Below are 22685 nucleotides of genomic sequence, written 5' to 3'. Positions count from 1 at the left end.
TCTGTCTCTGATTCCTCATCTGTAATGCGGTAATATACCTACCTTATGGGACTGCGGTGATGCTCAAATGTTACAGAGTAAATATTTACTGATTTTGTGAAATGTAATACAATACTGTACAATAATATGGTATAATTGCCTGCAGGGGTTGAGTTGCCATAACTTCTTGGTAGGACTCTACTGGGTAGAATAGTATGGAATCATCAGAAAGCATAAGCCTAGGCACTCCCCTTGTGGCTCAGCAGTTAACGAATCTGGTTGGCATCCATGAGGATGCAGGTTTGATCCCTGGCCTTGCTCAGTGGCTTAACAGTCCAGCGTTGTCGTGAGCTGTGGTGTAGATCGCAGACGCGGCTCAGATCCTGCGTTGCTGTGGCTGTGGCGTAGGCCGGCAGCTGCAGCTCCAGTTCGACCCCTAGCCTGGGAACCTCCATACGCCACGGGTGCCGCCCTAAAAAAAAGAAAGAAATCATAAGCATTAAGTTCATAAATAAATGTATTTATTAAATAATCTGAATGGAAATTGAATAATGAAATGCAAAAAAAGAGTGACACAGAGAGCCATTTTTTAAATTAGAGATAGTTGACTCACAATGTTATGCCAATTCCTCTGTATAGCAAAGTGATTCAGTTATATATAGATACACACACAAACACATACACACATTCTCCACTAGAATTTTCTTTTTTTTTTTAGGGCCATATGTGCAGCATATGGAGGTTCCCAGACTAGGGGTCAAATCGGTGCTGTAGCCGCCGGCCTACACCACAGCCACCGCAACACCAGATCTGAGCCACGCCTGCAGCCTACACCACGGCTCTTGGCAACGCCGGATCCTTAACCCACTGAGCGAGGCCAGGGATCCCACCTGCATCCTCACGGCTCCTAGTCGAGTTCTTAACCCTCTGAGGCATGATGGGAACTCCCACACACGTCCTTTTTTCTATTCTTTTCCATCAGGGCCTCTCCCAGGAGACTGGATCTAGTTCCCTGTGCTGCACAGTAGGGCTCTGCTGTCTATCCGTATTCTAAATGTACCAGTTTGCAAACAAAGAGAGCCTGTCGGATTCCAAAGAAGAAAAAATTTCTGAATTAAAAGTCGGAAGTCAAAGCAAAGACATGAAAGCTGGTGGTGTATTTGGGTGGCGGGTTTATTTGTCTGTTTGGTTTTGTTTGTTTGGTTTTGCTTTTTCAGGCCACACCTGTGGCACTTGGAGGTTCCCAGGCTAAGGGCAGAATCGGAGCTGCAGCTGCCAGCCTACACCACAGCCACAGCAACTCAGGATCTGAGCCGAGTCTATGACCTACACCACAGCTCACGGCAACACTGGATCCTTAACCCACTGATCAAGGCCAGGGATCAAACCTGCATCTTCATGGATCCTTGTCGGGTTCGTTAAGCACTGAGCCACGAAGGGAACTCCGATTTTGTTTTAAAGTGTACCTTTAAGATTTCTTTAGGAGTTCGCATTGTGGCGCAGCAGAAACAAATCCAACTAGGAACCATGTGGTTGCGGGTTCGATCCCTGGCCTCACTCAGTGGTTAAGGATGCGGCATTGCCATGAGCTGTAGTGCAGCTGGCAGACACGGCTTGGATCCTGCATCACTGTGGCTGTGGTGTAGGCTGGCAGCTACAGCTCTGATTCGACCTCTAGCCTGGGCACCTCCATGTGCCGCAGGTGAAGCCCTAAAAAAGCAAAGGAAAAAAAAGATTTCTTTAGTGTGATTGTCAGCTTCTTAATCATAAATCATTTGAAGGCAATTTCCGAATGGGGAAGAGGTTTTGGAGAAAACATGCAGAAACGGAAACTGCAAATCTGAGTTTTGACTGCAGTGAAAATGTTCTCTGCTTGAATTTCCTGTGATTCAGTCTGCATAAAAAAATAATTCTAGTGCAATTATTAAATAGAAAAACCGGTGGCTGTGTAATTTATCCGGCACTATCATGAGCCCAGCAGGGAGCTAAGTGCTCACACTCCTTCGTTTATTCAACAAACAGGGAAATCCAGAGCCCAGGGGAGGGCTTTCCAGCCTCCAGCCACTCTCTGCGGTCCGGGGTGTTCTTACCCCCATTTCGCAGATGAGGAAACTGAGGCTCGGTTAAGTTACTTGCCAGAGTCCTGCCGCCTGGAAGGGCAGAGCTGAGATTCCAGGTCACGGCCCTTGACTGCATCTTGCCATCGTCGCTGCTCCTCTGCCCACAGCAGGGCAGCTGCTCCGAATGTTGGTGGGACTGATAAATGAGGCCGCCTGGGCGCCCGCAGAGTAGCGGTCCGGAGCCAGGAGACCTGGACTCGGATTCTGACTCACGACGGGAATCTTCCCTCTGGACCCTGGCGGCCTCGAGGGTAACTGAGGGATGCGGGGAAACACTGGACAATAATCCAAACCGCAATCGCTTAGATTTAACTGATTATCGTTAGGACACTCGGCCTACATGGTGCTAAAAATATGCCCCTGGTACTCGGGTACTGTTCTAAGCAGTATTTGGACTTAAGGTCTCGAGATCTGGCTTCAAAGACGGGCTCCACTTTTGAGCGACTCTGGCTCAGGGTGCTAGCTCTCCGAAGCTCAGTTTCAAGGACAGCAGCAACCCACCCTCTCTCACTGGTCACGGGGACCCAGGCAGGTGGCCGACGTGGAGGAACCAAGCGCTCAGTGAATAAAAGCCTGTCAGCTTATCCGTAATGTGCGTGACGTCGATCTTCAACCAAAGGTACCTGCACCAGACAGCAACGCAAGATGAGCATAAATCTGTTTTGAATTTTCTGACCGCCTATCAGCTCTTTGATATGTACATAGACATTTTGAATCCGTATGTCATGTATATGTGACATAGACATCAAATAACATGCAGAACAGCTACCTGGATCTCCTCTTTTTTTTTGTCTTTTTGCCTTTTCTAGGGCCACTCCCGAGGCATATGGAGGTTCCCAGGCTAGGGGTCTGATAGGAGCTGTAGCCAACGGCCTACACCACAGCCACAGCAACTCGGGATCCGAGCTGTGTCTGTGACCTACACCCCAGCTCACGGCAACACCGGATCCTTAACCCACTGAGCGACACCAGGGATTGAACTTGCAACCTCCTGGTTCCTAGTCGGATTCGTTAACCACTGTGCCGTGATGGGAACTCCGGGCTGGATCTCCTTGATGACGGAATTCTGAGCCAGGGGGAAGAGCCGCCCAGCCCCACCCAGTGCCCTCAACCCCTTCCGCCATCACGCAGGCTGGGGAGCTCGCCTCCCTATGTCCTGGCCTGGGCTTCCCTCTGTTAATGCCTCAACCCCTTGAGTGAGAACTTTTTTCTCTTTTAAGCATCCATTTTCCCCCGGGAGACCGTGAGCAAATCAAGACTAGGGACTGAGTCTGTTTTGTTTGTTTGCTTTTTAGGGCCACACCTGTGGCATATGGAGGTTCCCAAGCTAGGGGTCAAATCGGAGCTACAGCTGCCAGCCTACGCCAGCCACAGCAACACTAGATCCGAGCCGAGTCTGCAGCCTGCACCACAGCTCATGGCGACACCAGATCCTCAACCCGCTGAGGCCAGGGATCCAACCTGTGTCCTCATGGATACTAGTCAGATTCATTTCCACTGAGCCACCATGGGAACTCCGTTTTTGTTTTTTTTTTTCCCTTAGGGACTGAGTCTTAATCTTAGATACATCAGCCCTTACAGTAAATGACACAGAATGGGTAAATAAATATTTCTTAAACTGACCTGAACACAGAGAGCTTAAAGATTTCTAACCGCAGAAAGTATCGCTTTAAAATTATATCTGTTTTGGGAGTTCCCATTGTGGCTCAGCAGATTTGAATCTCACTAGCATCCATGAGGACGCAGGTTCGATCCCTGGCCTCAATCAGTGGGTTAAGAATCCGGCATTGCCGTGACCTGTGGTGTAGGTCTCAGACGCAGCTCAGATCCCATGTGGCTGTGGCTGTGGCTGTGGGCCGGCAGCTGTAGCCCCAATTCAACCCCTAGCCTGGAAACCTCCATATGATGTAAGGGCAGGCCTAAAAAGAAAAAAAAAAATCCATCTTTCTGAAGAGCAAATAAGCACATGGAGAGGCACTCCAGGTCATTGCCGGGCATTAGGGGACACAGGTGACAAGCACGAGGCAATACCACTACTCCGTCCCCGCGAAGACTAAGATTTTAACCACTGGCCATACCAAGCATTTCTGACGATGCCGAGCAACTGCAACGCTCCTGCAGCGCTGACAGGAATGCAGAATAAAACAGAGACAGACAGACAGAGAACGCTTTGGAAGAGATTTGCCAGGGTTTGGTGGGTTCGTTTTTATTTAAGTCAAACATATACCTTCCACAGGACCTAGAAATCTCTTTCTAGGTATCCAGACAAACACATTTTTTTAAACCACGTCCGCCCAGGAGGCACAGGTGGATTATCAGCAATTTGCTGACGAAAGCCAAAACCAGGAAAACATCCAAAGGGCAGGCTGACTAAATAAACTGAAGGACCGAACAAATCGTGGTACTAGCCGTCCAATGGAACACTGCTCAGCAATGGAAAGAAGAAATTCCTGATGGCTGCCGTACCGTGGACGGCTCTCAACTGCGTTATGTGCTAAGTGAAAGACGTCAGACTCAAAAGACTGAGGAGTGTAAAACTGCATTTAAATGAACTTCTAGAAAAGGCAAAATTAGAGTGACAGGAAGTCGAGGCTAGAGGGGGAGAGCCCGCAGACTGCAAAAGACAGAGAGCAATCCTTTTGGTTTGTTTTGTTTTGTTTGCTTTTTTAGTGCAGCACTGGCAGCGTGTAGAGGTTCCCAGGCTCGGAGGTGAATCGAGGCTACAGCTGCCGGCCGACACCACAGCCACAGCAGCACCAGGTCCGAGCCACATCTATGACCTACAGCACAGGTAAGTCAACGCTGGATCCTTAGCCCACCGAGCGAGGCCAGGGATTGAACCTGCGTCCTCATGGATCTCAGTCAGATTCGTTTCTGCTGAGCTGCAACGGGAACTCCCAGGAGAAGCAGACTTTTGAGCCTGATGGAAGGGTTTTCATCTCTGGTGTAGCGGTGGTTCCACAGCTCTGTTTGTCAAACTACACGACCGCTATACTTAAGTTGGTACATTCTGTTGTATGTAAATTGTACTTTAGTCAAGCCGATATTTGAAATACACATGGATGTGTTTGTGTGTTGGTTGGGAGGCGTGAACTGCTTTTTGAAGCGGTCAGTGTCCTGTCCCCAGAGAATTCAAAAGACCAGCCAAGTGGCTCTCGGTCAGGCACGCACTCAGAGGGATCCGGGAGCTGGGTGCCAGCCCAGAAGAGATGGCCTTCAGAGCAGTTGGGGTCACGGGAGGAACTCCGGCTTAGGTCGGTGTCGCCTAGTGCACCGGGGAAGGACAATGGGCCAGGCCTCGCGAGCCGCTCAAGCACCCATCACCGACTGCGCACCCAAGTGCCTGCCTGCGTGGCTCCACAGAGCTGAGCCCCAGCCAGCTGAGTCGGGATCCTGCACACTCACACCTAGAAGAATCCCAACAAACACAAGCCCGGTCCTAGGTACGAATTGGGTGATGCTGACTCTAAGAGCCGAAGGAGGGGAGGAGCAGGGCTTCTCGCCATCGCCCCGCGACGGCCTCGGTCCAGGCTGCCACTGCCTCTCACGTGAGCAGGTACCGCAGCCTCCTCGAGGGCGCCCCGAGCCCACCCCCACTGCCCCGCGTGGCCTCCCCCACGCGGCCGTCGGAGGGCTTCTGCCGCTTCCCCAGACCTGATGCTCGAATCTCTTCCACGGTGTCCCACGGCCCCAGATTAAAGTCCAAATTGCTCCACCGGGTTCCCAGGGCCCCTTGTGACAGAGCCCCGGGGGGAAGGGAGATCCGCCGGGGGCATGTGGGCTGCGGAGGGGGAGGAGCAGGAAAGGCTGGGATAAGGAGAGAGGTTTGGGAGGAAAAGCCATCCGGGTTTAGGCGCCGTCTGCGCGGTTGGCCTGTCCAGGCTGCGCCTCCGTTTCCAGATCACCCGGCGTTGGGACAGGGGCCTCGAAGGACCCCTGCGGTTCCAGGGTGGAAGGGTCACGCTTTGGGGTGTGCTTCCTGGCTCCCCCCGCCCCCATGTGTCCCTCTCACTCCACAGACACCTTTAAAGAAAGCTGCTCTCCGCGGATGTGACTCACGGATTCTAACGGGCTCCATTTGCAGCAGCTTCACCGCCCATCCTGCTGACTCGGACCTCTGCCCAGGGGAGCTCCAGGGTCGCGTTACTGACCCGACGGGCAAAAGAAAGCCTGGTGAGTGTCCTTTGAAAGGGCAGAAGACGGCATTCGCACTTCGAGCCACGGACGCCCTCCTGGACAGTGGCAGCTGCCTGGAACCCAGCAGAAGGGACCGAGCGGGCGAGGGGACGCCCGCCTGTCGGGCCTTCAGACGTTCGTCCAAAGCCCTCAACCGCCCCTGCGGAGGTGCTTCCTTCTAGTGAAATGGAAAGGGCACCCAGCGGGCTGTGAGTCAGCGGGCAGCTCGAGCCTCGGCCTCGGCTTGACCGTGACGCGGTCCCTTCGCGTCCAGCCCGGTTTCTTCACCAGCCCGTTAAACACAGGAAGGGCAGCTCAAGCTCATGGCGCAGTTGGCACTATTTTCAGTTTCGCCAACAGTACCTGTTCAAGAACGACAGGGTAAAGCGTGCATTTCGAGAGGGAAAAATACACCCCTTCATCCCGCCGTTGCGACCCAACAGATGTTTTTCTATTCCGATCAGCGCGGGGTGGCCGGTGCGCCCCGTCTGGTCTTTAACAAGGTGTCCTAACCACGTCCCCACGTCTCGACGCTGTCGCCCCCATTAGGCTGCTCAGATGTGCCTGGATGCCCGGGGACCCCCCGACGGAGGCCCATCTCCGCGCCTCGTTTCCCTCCTCAAAGCACACCCGATCCCGAAGAACCGGCAGGCGCCGCGTGTCACCCCGAAGACTCTGAGAGCCACGGAAGCGGGAATTTCACGGCTTCCCATCCAGCAAACACTCTCCAACGCCCAGCGGCAGAGCCCGTTCCTCCCAGGCTCTGACTTTCCTGCTCCCCCAGCACAGCCTCTCAAAACCACCGCTCCTTTGGGTCCGCTCCGAACTCCACAGAGCAAAACAACAGCCAGAGGGCATTTCTTTTTTTTTAATGATTTTTATTTTTTCCGTTACAGGTGATTTACAGTGTTCCGTCAATTTCTACCGTGCAGCAAAGTGAGCCAGTCATACATTTATACACACACACATTTTCTTTTTCTCACTTTATCCTCCGTCATGTCCATCACAAGTGACTGGACAGAGCTCCCTGTGCTATGCAGCAGGACCTCATTGCTTATCCACTCCCAAGGTCAGACGGCATTTCTTTTTTTTTTTTTTTTTTTTTTTTTTTTTTTTTTGTCTTTTAGGGCTGCGCTTGCGGCATATGGAGATTCCCGGGATAGGGGTCGAATCGGAGCTGTTGCTGCCGGCCTACGCCAGAGCCATAGTAACTTGGGATCCGAGCCATGTGCAACCTACACCACAGCTCACGGCAATGCCAGATCCGTAACCCACTGAGCAAGGCCAGGGATCGAACCCGCAACCTCGTGGTTCCTAGTCAGATTCGTTTCTGCTGAGCCTGAACGGGAGCTCCTTCGATGACACTTCTTAAGGATGGGCTTGGAAATTAATTTCACAGCATTATTTATTCATTCATCCCCAGAATACATACCAAACACCTTTATATGCTGGCCGTTATTTTCGGGGCTGAGGGATTCTTCTTTCAACAAGAGGAAAAAACCTTGGTTCTCTTGGGACCTGATAGTCCTCAGTGTTCACGCCAATGAAGGAAGTGGTGGGAGTTATTTTAACAGTCCAGTCATTGCCGACCCCTGTGTTATTTCCGATTCTCCCCTCCTGCTGTAAATAACACCACACGGAACATCTTCGTGGCTTCGGCTCCTATTTGGTAATTAAAAGAAAAAAACCTTTGCCGTGGCAGACCTTGTTTTTGTCATGACAATCTCGAGATTTACTGAAAAAGAAGGTAAGAGCCAGGAGAAACCAAGAATTTCCCCAGGGCTACATGTTTGCTTATTTGGCAGCAATTAAAAAAACCCAAAGACAGCACCTTTTCAGGGGAAAACAAGAAGGTGCAGCCAGGGCCAGATGACTCGAGTCATGCTTGGCTCACGCTAGAAAAATGTATGAGCAGCACTGCTCACATGAGCTTCCTGGAAGGGAAATAGGACTAGAAATCAAGATTCTTTACTCCAGGAGCTCCCGTCATGGCTCAGCAGTAACAAGACCAACGAGTATCCATGAGGACGCAGGTTCGATCCCTGGCCTCGCTCAGTGGGTTAAGGATCCGGTGTTGCCATGCTCTGTGGTGCAGGTCACAGATATGGCTCGGATCCTGTATTGCTGTGGCCGGAGGGTAGGCCAGCTGCTGCAGCTCCAATTGGACCCCTAGCCTGGGAACTTCCATATGCTGCGGGTACAGCCCTAAAAAGAAAAAAAAAATCTCTTTACTCTGGTTCCTCACTCTAAGATTTTTTTTCTACCAAACTTGCTTTGAGCTCAGCCACGTCAGATAATTAGAGCCTTGTCTGGTGCTAAAGAAGCTAAAAATGAGCAGATGAGTGGAGAGATGGGAGGAAGGACGGGAGAGTGGGGAGAAATGAAGGGAGGCAGTGACAGAAGGAGAAGATGAGGAAAGGGGAGTGGACAGTCGGGAGTAAGAACGATGGACGGACAGAGGGATGGACAGAGGGATGGACGGAGGGACGGACGGAGGGAGGGACGGAGGGACGGACGGAGGGACGGACGGAGGGAGGGATAGTAGGATGAGCAAGTGAATGAAAGGAAAAAGGAAGGAAAACTGGGCGGATGGACGGGTGGATGGAGGGATGGAATGACAGAAAGAAATACAGATACGCAACTGGAGAGAAAAGGATGGTGCAAGTATGAGAAGGAGGAAGAAAGGAAGGAAAGAAAGAAGCAGCAGGAGGAAGACGGAGAAAACAGGAGCGGGCAGGGAAGGCGGCACGGAAGGAGGGAAGGGGAGAGAGAAGGAAGGAAAAAGAGACCTGGCCGAAGAGCAATCCAGGCTCGGTTTCAGAGAAGCTCACTGCGGAGCTCGCGCTCCCGAGGCTGCGGCGTGGGAGCCCTTCCTCCCTGAGACTCTGCCGTCCGGCCCTTAACCGGCACTTGACTGCGGCTGACGCCCCCGGGCTCAGCAAAGTGCAGAGTTAGTCCTGACGGCCAAGGATCAAGTTTATACAGACAGACAGTCACACTGGACACTCAGGGCTCCAAAGCCAAGCCTCTAAAGGACAATGAAATCAGCCTTGAAAGGAGCGCTTTCTTTCTAACCTGTTGAAGAGGTAAAGGCACGGGAGGCGCAGCAGGTCCACAAGGAAGCAGAAGTCGCGCTAAAGCCAAGAGGCCCTAATGCCCATCTTTGCTCTAAACCAACCAGACCTAATGAACACCTGTTGGACTTGGGCAGACGGGTCGATGCTGATGAGAGGTGTGTGCCCGGCTCTGGGGACTTGCCTCCCCGCCCCGATGCTCTGAAACGTCTACACTAGGGCTTCTGAGGCTGTTTCGGAGGGAGGAAAACACACCGGGTGGGGGGGGGGGCACGGCCTGGCCTGGCGCTGACGCTCGGACCTAGACCACTTGCGTCCCTCTGGGTGTCGCCTTTGCTGGGACACCACCCTGGTGGCAAGAGAAGCCCAGGCCCGATCAGGCGGTAGGTTCATTTGCAGCGGCTGCCTTGGTGTGATTGGCCACGTGGGGGGCTGGGGGCGCGCTCCTGGAGGCCCTGCAGGTGGGTGGGGCCAGGGCCTAGCTCCCCAGGCCAGGAGGGCCCCAGCTGTCCTTGAGAGACGTGCCTTAAGACACAGGAAGGCCTGCGCTGGGCTCTGGGGACAGAGGGGACCGGGTAGGGGGACTGCTTTTTCAGAGCTTCCAGACTGTTCGGTGGAAGGTGACCAGAGGCGTTGAAGGCACAGGTTTCGAGGGTCTGTGGGAGCTCGGGGGAAAGGGAGCCCTTTCTGGCTGGCGCGGGGTGACGGAGGCTTCCGGAGCCCGGCCTGAAATGTTAGGGAGGGTTTCACCAGCTCACAGAACAGCAAGAGCAAGGGGCCTGCTCCCAAGGCCCAGAGCCTACCTGGCCGCCAGGACCGTCCCAGGGGCCGGGGAGGGCAGAGGTGGGGGGAGGGGGCCAGGCTGCGAGGGCCAAGGTTTTTGTCTGAAGCGTGGGGCGCCCTCGAGGCTGTTGAGCAGACACCCCATGGATGTGTAGATCCTGCGTTTCCCTCATACTCCGGCTCAGCAGGGCTCGATCCAATGCACATCCCAGGCCCCAGTAAAGGGGATTTTGATTCACTCTTTCTGGAAGGGTTGGTGGGTGGTTGGGTGCAGACAGACAAAGGGACAGTACGGGTTTTTCCTTTTTTCTGGCTGCCGCATGCAGTGGCTTGCTGCAGGATCTCAGCTCGCAGACTCAGATCGCAGCAGCTAAAGGGCCAAGTCCTAACCACTAGACCACCAGGGAACTCCCACAAGTGCGGTCGTGCTCAGGTCTCTATCAGGACGGAGCCTCATCTCTGGAAGCCTTCTGTTCACGGCGGCGGCGTGGGATGGGTAAAGGTTTGGGGTTGGCATCTGCACTGTGGTACATGGGATGGTTGGCCAGGGGGGAACCTGCTGGCGAGCACAGGGCACCGACCCAGGATTCTGGGCTCCTGGATGTGGCAGAACCGTTCTCCACTGTCCTCGAACCACGCGTCAGCAAAACTGCAATAATAATAAACAGGCCCCTCGGCCCTCAGCGTGTCGGGGATGGGGCCGTAGAGAAATGCGAGCCGTGGGCGGATCAGGAGGACACGGCTCCTCCCGGGCAGGAGACCCAGCCCCGCACTCCCGGCGCCGTCAGATCACCGCTCTCCCCCCGCAGCCTCGTGGGGGCTGGAGGAAGGCGGCCGCCAACCGACACGAACTTTGGCCTCGTGCTATCGCTTTTCCTGAGAAACTCAAAAGTGGCCAAGCAAACCCAAAGGTCTTTTATGACCAGGAGGGCAAACGTCAGCCCCAGCCATTAGCCATCAATTACCCCACACCCCGCCCTGGGCGCGAGCCTCGTCCCAGCCTCGAGAGTGGAACCGGGGTCTTGGTCCCCGGGTGACGTCAAGATGTCCTATCAGACTCGCCGGCAAAAGCTCCTTCAGAGAGAAAAGGCTTCCAGACCCACATTCGCTCAAGCTGTGCGCGCCCAGTGGGGGCGGGGGGTTAGGGTCCCACCAGCCGGAAAGAGGGTCCATTGCAAACCAGCGTCTCCATGACAACGACGACAACAACATAGTAATCCTGTGCCGGGGGTGTTCACCACCCCGGGCAGCGTTTGGCAGTATTTCCATGTATCCAACCACACTGCAACCTCCAACTTACACAATGTGACATGTCGACCAGATCTCAGTGAGGCTGGAAATAAAAGGTAAATCAGCCAGGATGCTTCCTCTGCCGGCAGCAGTGCCGACAGCCAGCTCTGGCAAGAACACGAAAAAGCTCGGGACCCTGTGGTGTTCAGTGGTGTTCAGTGTAGCACTGTCCCCGCGAGCTGGAAAAGGAACTCGCCCGTGTCCGGCCCTCGACCAACTGTCAGCGTTCACTGCGCTGGGCTGTCGGTGCAGCGTTTCACTTGCATTCTCTTGCTGAATCCTGGCAGGGGCCCTGGGAGGCAAATACTCTACTCAAGTCCGTTTTGCAGATAAGGAAGGAGGGGCCCAGAGAGGTTAGGTAACACGCCCAAGGTTCCACAGCTAACAGCACAGCAGAGCCAGGGTCTACAGCAACATGAAAAAAAATACTTCTTTTGGAGTTCCCGCTGTGGAGAGGTGGATTAAGGATCTAGAATTGTCGCTGCACCGGCAAGGGTTTGATCCCCGGCCTCTTGCAGCAGGTTAAGGATCCAGCATTGCCAGAGCTGTGGCGTAGGTTGCAGCTGCAGCTCAGATTCCATCTCTGGCCTGGGAACGTATGTGCTGTGGGTGAGGTCAAAAAAACTGATAAAAATAATAAACGACGTCTTTTGAGAAGGACCAAGATTGCTACACGGAATGATTATAACCACGTGAAACAAGAGGAACAATGGGAATGACTGGTTTATTTTTAAAGACTCCAATAAATAGTCCAAAATATTACAGTGCTTGCCTTAAAGTACTGGGTTTGTGGATGTTTTGTGAGTTTGGTGGGGGCGGGGCTGCATTTTTCTACTTTACATGATTGTACATTTTTATAATTCAAGGGAGAAAATGACTTCTTGTTTGGCGTGTCTTTTTTTTTTTTTTTTTTTGCTTTTTTTGGGGATGGCGCGCTCATGGCATATGGATGTTCCCAGGCTAGGGGTCGAGTCAGAGCTACAGCTGCCGGCCTACGCCAGAGCCAAGGCAACACAGGATCTGAGCCACATCTTCGACCTACACCACAGCTCACGGCAACACCGGATCCTTAACCCACTGAGTGAGGCTAGAAATTGAACCTGCATCGTCATGGATGCTAGTCAGATTCATTGCTGCTGAGCCAGGACGGGAACACCTTGTTTATTTTTAAACAGAACTTTAGAATTAATAATGCAGGAGTTCCCGTGGTGGCGCAGTGGTTAACGAATCCGACTAGGAACCATGAGGTTGCCGGTTCGATCCCTGGCCTTGCTCCGTGGGTTAAGGAGCCAGCGTTGCCGTGAGCTGTGGTGTAGGTTGCAGACGGGGCTCTGATCCCGAGTTGCTGTGGCTCTGGCGTAGGCCGGCGGCTACAGCTCCGATTCAACCCCAAGCCTGGGAACCTCCATATGCCTCGGGAGCGGCCCAAAAAATAGCAAAAAGACAAAAAAAAAAAAAAAAAAAGAATTGATAATGCAAAGAGGGTGGTTCTCAAATGGAGGGATTTTGGCAAAGGAGGAGTTATCAAAGGGCGGTAAGGACTTTGCTGCAGCAGCCGCCTCAGGACCTTGAAAGTTTCTGACCAGCTGGGGTTGATCTGAGCTAGTGTCCCCTCAGAGGTGTGCACGGAACGGTCGAGTAGAGAAGCCAAGATGGGGAAAGTCTCAGAAAACAAGTCCCAGGAGAAGACCCCTAAACCCTGGGTCCCAGAGCGTGCAGGAGACGAGGGAGGTTTTCCAGGGCCGAGGCTGGAGGCAGGGAGCTGGAAGCTTCCCGTTCCCTCTGCAGGGTGGGGAATGGCCTCCACCGTCTCCACTGCCGCCGGGAGGGAGGGACGTGGCTCCGGGCTGGCCTCTCTCTGATCTCGGCCTGCCTCCCCCAACACCCCCACGGCCCCTGCTTTATAACGAACAGGTAAAATTTGCTCGACCCAAGACACAGCATGACTAAAAAATTCTTTGGAAAATGGTTTGTATTGGACTAGAATATCTTATCAAAGCAAAACCCCTGTGTTTGTTGGACAAACAGTAGCTTCAAAACAGCCCCTCCAAGAGAGGACTCTGGAAGCACCCTGTGCTGACGCCGCCAGCACATCCCCAGGACCAAGGGGACCCAAGAAGGGGACCGGGGGACAGTCTGGCAGGTGGCACAGGGCCTCTGAGGGCTGCCGGTGAGGCAGGGCCCAGGGCTGGAGCTAAGGAGGCTGCCAAGGGCAGGGCCAAAGGGAAGGTGGCCGGGCGGCCTGGAGGTCAAGGTCAGGCCAGCACCGCTTCAGCCGCAGCCTAAATCTGGGGGCTTTGGGCTGAGAAACTCAGTTAATTACAGACCTTTTCCAACATAAAATAATAGCTCTCATTATAGAAAATTTAGGAAAAGAAAAAAGAGAAGTTAAAAAACAAATGGCCATTTCTCTGATGCCTTCATTTAATTAAAAATACTTTTTTTTCCCTGCCTCTCGGCATGCAGGAGTTTCTGGGCCACGGGTGGAATTCACACTAGACCAGCATGGGACTCCCCAAACTTTTCATTGTAGATTCATGTTTCTTTGGAGAGTAACCCAGGAGTGTCCTGTGTATACTTTCAACACGTCTGTGTTGTCTGAATGTTTTCAAAACTACCTGCTTTGTTTGTGCTGAGTGATATCTGTTGTTAATGCAGTAAATACAAAATAGGACAGAAAACAAACAGTGCTTTTTAACCTATTTTTTTTTTTTTTTTTTTTTTAGGGCCACACCCGCAGTGTGGAGGTTCCCAGGCTAGGGGTCAAATTGGAGCTACAGCCCAGATCCGACCTACACCACAGCTCACAGCAACGCCGGCTCCTTAACCCACGGAGCAAGGCCAGAGATCGAACCCACAACCTCATGGTTCCTCGTCAGATTCCTTTCCGCTGAGCCACAATGGGAACTCCCCAACCTAAATATTTCTTATCTTATGTTTCAGAAACGTTGATTTCATGACAGAGAGCGACTTTGCAGGGAAAGAGTCTCGGAAAGGACGCCCCTCACGTTCAAAGGGCACAGGGCGGGAGGTAGAGGGAAAGTCAGGCTCCTCCCCCGCTCCCCGCCCTGCGGAAATGCTCGGCTATTTCTCTTTCATTTTGACTGAGCTGATCTTTGCATTTGCAGATGTATGTTAACCTTCGGTTGGTAAGTGTGCCTGTGTGTGTTTCATTCACTGAGGCTCTGGGTTCTGAATCGGCCTTGGGATCCGTCCACGGGCAGCGAGGAGTCTGCTGCCTGGGACATCACCCCTGCGGACCCACAGGCTCCTGCTTCGTGTCGCACCCAGAGCCCTCGCAGCTCTCGCCACGGCGGCGAGGCCCGCAGCTCCAGGGCTCGGACGGTGGATGGACAAGGAGGGAGGCCTTCCAAAGACCTCTCTTTTTCCCTTCCTTCCAGCTTTTCTTCCTTCCTTCCTCTCCTCCTCCTCCCTCCCCTCTTCCTTGCTTGTTTGCCTTCCAAGTGAAAACAGCGCATTGCGGCTGTGTTTACTGCAGTCGTTAATCCAAATATACTTAACTGGGAAATGATCAGAAAGTTTAAAAAAAAAAGAGAGACTGTGACGTCACTCCCGCCATCACCCAGAAGAGATCCCCGTTAAACTGCAGCATCTGTCCTTCCAGTTGCTCTCCTGGAACACACGATTGTTTGTCACCGTTTTGGCCATTTTATTTTCTTTTTATTTAGTTATTTATTTGGCTTTCTAGGGCTGAAGCCACGGCATATGGAGGTTCCCAGGCTCAACTCGGAGCTGCAGCCGCTGGCCTAGGCCACAGCCACAGCCATGCAGGATCCGAGCCGCCTCTGCGACCTACACCACAGCTCACGGCAACGCCAGATCCTTCACCCACGGAGCGAGGCCAGGGATCGAACCTGCGTCCTCATGGTTCCTAGCCGGATTCGTTTCCGCCGTGCCACGACGGGAACTCCACGAGAGTCTGTTTGGACGGCACGCCTGCATTCAGTTCTTTGGGGTGTGAACGGGAAGTGGCGTTGCCAGGTTAAGGGGTCATCGTATGTTTAACTTATTGAAGAAACAGGCAATGGTTATCTACGGTGGCCATTCCATTGTGCATTCCCACCGGTGCTGCACGGCAGCTCCAAATTCTCCGCACTCTTAGCATCGCTTGCTACGGCCTGCTATTCTGAAACTGGGGCTCTCCCGGGGGATGTGAAGTAGTAGCTCATGATGGTTGCGTTGTTGTTGTTTTGCTCTGTTTGCAGCATGTGGACGTTCCGGGGCCAGGAACTGAACCTGTGCCACAGCAGCAACCCCGGTCACGGCAGCGACACGCCAGATCCCTAACCCGCTGCACCGCAGGAGACCTCGTCTCGTTGCGGTTTTGATTTACATTTTTCCCTGTTGACTCATGACCTTGTCTACCTCTTCCTGTGGTTGCTGGCCATCCATATAGATCCCCCCTTTTTTTTTTTTTTTAGGAAGCATATGGAGGTTCCCAGGCCAGGGGTCAACTCGGAGCTATACCTGCTGGCCTACGCCAGAGCCACAGCAACGTGGGATCCGAGCTGCGTCTGCAACCTACACCACAGCTCACGGCCACGCCGGATCCTTAACCCACTGAGCAAGGGCAGGCACCGAACCCGCAACCTCATGGTTCCTAGTCGGAATCGTTAACCACTGCGCCACAGCGGGAACTCCTGAGAGGGTAGATCTTAAAAGTTCTCACCTAAGGAAAAAATTGTACTATATGTGGTGATGGATAGTGACCAGACTTACTGGTGATTACTTCACAATATACACAAATATGAAATCATTCTGCCGCACACCTGAAACTATATGATGTTATATGTCCGTCACAGCCCAATAAAAAGTTTTTAATTTTGATGGAATCCAATGTATCTATTTTTTCTGTTGCTTGCATTCAAGGTCAGGAAGACTTACCCTTATGATTTGTTTCCTAAGAGTTTTTATAGTTTTAGATCTTCTATTTAGATTTCTTTTTCATTTTTGTGCACGGTATGAGGTAAGGGCCCAACCTCATTCTTTGCATATAAATATCCAGTTGTCCTGCATCGTTTGCTGGAAAGATTATTCTATCCCCCCCCATCGCGTGGGCTTAGGACCAAAAGCCAGTTGAGGAGCTCCTGCTGTGGTGCGGCAGGTTAAGGATCCAGCATGACCTCTGTGGCAGCGGGGGTTTGATGCCGAGCCCGAGAACGTCCATGTGCCATGGGTGCAGCCATAAAAAAAAAGAAAGGAAGAGGAAAAAGAAAAGGAAACCAATCGAACGAAGGTGTAGTCTTTATTTATGGACTCTTGGTTCTAGCCCATAGAACTATCTGTGAGACAATCCCTATGCCAGCAGCACAGTATTTTTATTATTGTAGCTCTGTAGTAAATGTTGAAATCGAGAACTGTGAGTCTTCACACTTTTTCTTTTTCAGGACTGGTTTGGCTATTTAGAGTTCCTTGCAACTCCACTTCAGAATCAGCTTTTCCACCTCTAAAAAATGAAATTTGTGGGATGTGGGGATTTTTTTTTTTTTAGGGGTTTCATTGAATCCGTAGAATACTTTGGGGAGTTCTGTAATCTTATCAATATTATGTCTTCAACCCATAAACATAGGTGTCCCTTTATTTCGATCTTTAAATTCTCCCAAACCCAAGGAGAAACGCACCCAGACATATTAATCAAACTGACCAAAATGAAAGACAAAGAGCAAATACTGAAAGCAGCTGGGGAAAAGAAACGAGTAACATACAAGGGAACCCGATAAGGTTATCAGCTGATTTTTCAGCAGAAACTCTGCCGCCCGAAGGGAGCGGCACGATATACTTGAAGTGATGAAAGCAAAAACCTGCAACCAAGATGACTCTACCCAGCAAGGCTTGCTTTCAGATTTGAAGGAGAAAGCAAAAGCTTTATAGACAAGCGCAAGCTAAGGGAATTCAGTGCCACCAAACCAGGTTTACAACAAATACTAGAGGAACTTCTCTAGGCGGAGAGAAAAGGCCCCAGCGAGAAAGAGAAAATTACCAATGAGGAGGCTCACAGTCAAGGCAAACGTCAGCGAAGGTAGGAGATCCTCCACACACAAGCATGCCACCAAAGCCGCCCCTGTGAGCAGAGGAGGGGCAAATGCAGGATCCCGGACCTGCCGTTGCAATGAAGAGACCAGCAACTTAAAGCAGTCTTGTGTGTGTACATAGACGCCGACATCAAAACTTCAAGGTTAACGCAAATCAGAAATCTGCAATAGATGCAATTCAAACACAGCACTAAAGACAGTCATCCAACCACAAGAGAAGAGAACAAAAGGGAAGAAAAAAGGCCAAGAGATGAAGGGCCAGAGAAAATCGACAAAAACAAATGCAAAACAATCAACAGAAGGGCCCTAAGAACGTACATGTCAATAATTACCTTAAATGTCAATGGACTAAACGCTCCAACCAAAAGACATAGACCTGCTGAATGGATATAAAAACAAGACCCATGTATATACTGTACAAAGAAGATGTCACACACACACACACACACACACACACACACACACACACTGAAATACTACTCAGCCATAAAAAGGGATAAAATAATGCCATGCCATTTGCAGCAACATGGATGGGACCTAGAGATTATTATACTAAGTGAAGTTAGTGAAAAACAAACATCACATGATATCACTTATATGTGGAATCTAAAAAAAAGAGACAAATGAACTTATTGCACAACAGAAACAGACTCACAGACTTTAAACAAACTTACGGTCCCCACAGGAGACGGGGTGGGGTGGGGGGGGAGTGGGAACCTGCAATCGGCACCCGCGCACTGTATCCTGAATGCCCGGCCAACAGGGACCTGCTGTACAGCACAGGGAAATCTACGCAGCCAATATTCTGTGGTCATCTGCACGGGAAAAGAGTCTGAAAATCCCTTTTCAGAACGGACGTGTGTCTGTGTAACGGAATCTCTTTGTTGTACAGCAGAAGTGATCAGAATGGGGGAAAAACGAAAAATAAAAATAAATTCTTCCAGCGATGCTTTGTAGTTTCAATACACAAGTCTTACATCTTTGTGGTTAAACTTAATCCTAAGTATGTTATTCTTTTTTGGTGCTATTGCACGCAATTTTTTCATTATGATAAAATACACATAACGAACATAATACTTATCATCTTGTACATTTTATTGTCTCTTTTTTTTTTAAGGGCTGCACCTGTGACCTAAGGAAGGTACCAGGCTAGGGGTCAAATTAGAGCTGCAGCTGCCGGCCACAGCCACGCCAGATCCGCGATGCCTCTGAGACCTACACCACAGCTCATCAGGGCAACCCTGGATTCTTAACCCACTGAGCGAGGCCAGGGATTGAACCCACATCCTCACGGATACCCGTCAGGTGTCGCTAATGCTGAGCCGCAGTGGGAACTGCTACCCTGCACAGACATCTTCAAGGGTAGAGTTCAGTGGTATGAAACACACACATGAAGTCAGGCTACCAACACCACCAGTCAATTCCAGGACTCGTTCACCTCATCGAATAACCTCTGCACCTGTTAAACAGTAACTCCCCTCCTGCCCCCTGCAGCCCCTGGCAGCCTCCGTTCCACTCTCATCTTTGCGATTTTGGCTCTTCTAAGTGACTCATTTAAGCAGAATCCTGCAGTATTTGGCGACTGCCTAATTGCGTCTAGCATATCTTCAAGGCTCGTCCACGCCGGAGCAGATGTCGGGCTTTCCTTCCTTCGTAATCTGAACCCCATCCATTGTATGTACGCACCACAGTTTGCTCATCCGTTCACCTGTCGATGGACACCTGGGCTGCTTTCACGTTGTATCTGTCATGAATCATGCGGCTGTGAACACGCGTGTACAAGTGTCTCTTGGAAACGCTGTTTTCAGTCCTGTTGGGTGTATACCCAAACCTGAGACTGTTGGATCACATGACGGTTCTGCTTTTATTTTTATTTTTTTGTTCGTTGTGTATTTAATTGTTTAAGGAACCACCATACTGTTTTCTGGAGTGGCTGCCCCATTTTATGTCCATCGACAGCACACAAACTTTCTAATTTCCCTGTACATAACTTTTTTTTTTTTTTTTTTTTGGGCTTTTTGCCATTTCTAGGGCCGCTCCCACGGCACATGGAGGTTCCCAGGCTGGGGGTCCGATCGGAGCTGTAGCCGCCGGCCTACACCACAGCCACAGCAACGCAGGATCCGAGCCATGTCTGCGACCTACACCCCAGCTCACGGCAACGCTGGATCCTTAACCCACTGAGCAGGGACCGAACCCGCAACCTCATGGTTCCTAGTCGGATTCGTTAACCACTGTGCCACGACGGGAACCCCCTGTACGTAACTTTTTGAACCAAACATCGTAACATCTGGATCTCTTTCCCTGTCTGGGTATAGAGGGCTATGTAATCATTTATGGCATTTTGTGGACATAGAACAATTTGTCTCCACAGTCCCTTAAGACTAGCCGTCCTTTTTAAAGCTCTAATGAATGTTGCCAAATTGTCCTCCAAAAATATCAGACCAACAGGCACTACAAACAACCACGGAAGAGGCGCCAGCTCCTCACACACGGTCCAAATGCCTTTTCCCCAGGGTCACTTCCAAGGGGCAAGTACAGGGCCCTGACAGGCTCCTTCCCAAGGCAGAGCCCCGTTCAGTGGAGACTTGAGAGTTAGCAACAGCCCCGTTCAGTGGAGAGGTCTTCCTCTTCTACCTAGAAGGGCCCTTCGCACATCGTTACTGGAAGTTTTCTCGTAAAGACCACTTGTCTGGTCCCTGTTCTCGGCGGGTATTTGTGTCTTCCTCTAGACTGTGAGCACCACGTGGCCCGGGCCGTGTCTGGCTTGTTCACTGCGTGCCAGGGTCTTGTAAATTGCCTGGCACAGGGAAGACACCAGAAAAGGTTAGTTATTATTAGGATGGGGTAGGACACCGATTGGTCCAAGCCAAAATTCCTGAGAAGAGGAACGGCATCTGTGACCGCCTTTTGTGCCCCCAGGGCCGGCACAGCCCTGGCACCTGGTGGCTGCTCGGGAGGTATCTGTTGAACAAATCAAAGAGAGTCCCTGGCTCTAGAGCGTGGGCGGGAGCAGATCTGAGGGCGCCCAGCCCAGCGCTCCCTCTGGCCCCCGCACTCTCTTACTTCTGCTCTTTCTCTGCATGTCTGTCTTCAGGGCCCCGTGGTCTCCGTGCTTCAGCACACAGCTCCGCTGCCAGACAGACGAGCCTGGGACATCCATCGCCCGTTGGCAGCTCTGAGGTCCCATCTCACCCTCTCAGGGGGTCTCGGGGGGCCAGGAGCAGTGGGGAGTTTCCCAGGCGTGCCCGGCCCTGGTCCATCTGCGCCCCCATCTCTTGGAGGCGGTCCTGTGGGCTGGAGTCAGCAGGAGAGCTATTTTTGACTAAGTGGCTACCTAATCTTACATAACCCTCACGATCCAGGCCAAGGTCATTCGGCTTAGTGCACGAAAGACACTTCAGAGATGGCCATGCCCTCCCCAGGCCCTCCAGCGACTGGCAGCTGGGAGGGTAGCGCCAGGGCTTCGGGGCCTTCCCTGCCAAGCCCAGGGAGGACCGTCGGAGCACGGCCTGACTGCTACAACCACCCCCGGGAAAATCCCCAACACCCCTGGCACGTGGTGGAGTGAGGGCCTCGGGACCCTCTTCTTCCCCCCCCCCGCCCCGTTCCTCCCCGCAGGCAGCCCCTCAGCTGCATGAGCGCAGCAGCCCCAGAGGCCCCGTCGGGGGGAGATCTTTGTCCCTCCGAGAGAAGAAGTGATGAGCCCACATGCTAGCCTCAATTTTGTGTCACTGGAAGAGAGACAGAGCGGCACTCCAGGCCGTCTGGAATCGCATCCCAAGTGGCTTTCCTCTCTCACCAGGCAGCTCTCAGCCAAAAGCCTGGCCTAAACCCGCTGCTCACGAAAGGCTCATCGAGCGGACTCCAGGGGCAGCTGCCTGAGGCTTTTGGACGCACCCGATTCCCCGCCAGCAGGTGCTGTGGGTGGACGCACACCTGGCACACGCGGGTTCCTTCGCCCAGGAGCCCCTGGCTGCATGTTTGAGCTTCAGGGATCAGTTCAAAGTGCAAGGCCTTGACGCCACCTTTCAACATTCCCCCTCGACAGAACGTGCTTCGAGGTTTTTTGTTTGTTCTGTTTTTGTTTTTTTGGCTGCATCCATGGCTTATGGACGTCCCTGGGCCAGGGACTGAACCGGTATCACAGCAGCAACACAAGCCACAGCAGTGTGCCACGAGGAAACTCCCAGCAAGTGTTGTTCTTTGGTGTACATTTTTCTAGCACCGCGTGTTGATGTTTGGTCTATATTTTTCTAGCGCATGACTGACATTTTTGTTCTGGGCTTTTTTTTTGGCTGCGCCCCATGGCAGATGGAAGTTCCCAGGTCAGGGATTGACTCTGAGCCGCAGATTCGACCTACGCTGCAGCAGGTAGCGAGGCCAGATCCTTTACCCACTGTGCCGGGCTGGGGACTGACCCCACACCTGAACCCACTGTGCCACAGCAGGAAGTCCTCTTTCCAAATCTTAAATGTTCGACTCTCCTTTGAGTGTCCATGGGCCAAAAATCCTCCCTGTGCTTTTTCCATTTTGAGATGGATTTCAGTCACGTGCTAGGGAGCAGCTCCAAACCCACATACAACGTGTCGTGGATGTAGTTTCACGCCAGTTTGCCCAGCGTCATGTGTGACGTGGCAGGGTGTTGTCTGAATTTCCGCTGTGAACCAGGCTCCTGTTGTTGGCTATCTGGATTATGTACATTTTTTCCACCCTGATGAGCAATGCGCCAGGACAACAGCCTCAGAAAGTCGTCTCGCATCCATGCAGTATTCTATCACAATGAGTGCCCTGAGGTGGGAGGGCTACAGCAAAAGGTATTCATATTTTTAAGGCTCGAGGACGCAGTCTTGAGCGCCTTGAGCTCTGTGACACCTGCTTCTGCCAGCGTCCCCGTCGGCACTGTTGCCAAACGCCTGCCCAGGATTCCACTGTCGTGCACTGAGTCGGCCCCAGTGAGTTGGATGCTCACCTGGCTGGGGGGCGGGGTCCCAGTTGGGGGTCCAATCTGCCCATGAACGATGTCCAGCTCTTTGCTGAAAAGGTAGGTGTGGGGTCAGCCAGGGTCTGAAGCATTTTCAGAGGGGATTCTAGGGACAAGGACGCGTCCCTGAGGGCACAGTGGACGCCCAGGGTGTCGGGAAGAGGAGGTCCAGCTGCAAGGTCATGGGTTGGGTCCTGAGGGCTTATCCCGGAAGGGAAGACGCGGC

General features: G+C 52.2%; 1 protein-coding gene and 1 long non-coding RNA gene across 3 annotated transcripts in view; both read right to left on the bottom strand.

The window, feature by feature from the left end:
- Window positions 1-4279: 4279 nt before the first annotated feature.
- Window positions 4280-22685, bottom strand: part of LOC110259538 (uncharacterized) — a 61653-nt gene continuing 43247 nt past the window's right edge. Inside the window, exon 8 of one of the 2 annotated variants that reach the window (XM_085015119.1) lies at window positions 4280-6638. In XM_085015119.1, coding sequence (XP_084871245.1) covers window positions 6597-6638 — 42 coding nt within the window. In that variant the 3' untranslated portion in view covers window positions 4280-6596. Of the gene's footprint in view, window positions 6639-7132; window positions 7938-22685 lie in introns of those variants that run through there. The other variant, XR_014839167.1, reaches the window with a different exon arrangement.
- LOC146405833 (uncharacterized) lies at window positions 18550-20753 on the bottom strand. Its single transcript, XR_014839174.1, has 2 exons — window positions 20542-20753; window positions 18550-20275 (listed from the first exon to the last, which is right to left on the bottom strand). It is a non-coding gene; the product is annotated as an uncharacterized LOC146405833 (long non-coding RNA).

This window comes from Sus scrofa, chromosome 2 (assembly GCF_054392235.1).
Source record: "Sus scrofa isolate SSC_HxYL_T2T_F1_AM1 chromosome 2, Sscrofa_HxYL_maternal_Yorkshire_Landrace_v2.0, whole genome shotgun sequence".
NCBI classification, from domain to species: domain Eukaryota; kingdom Metazoa; phylum Chordata; class Mammalia; order Artiodactyla; family Suidae; genus Sus; species Sus scrofa.
This window is presented reverse-complemented; position numbering and strand designations above follow the sequence as displayed.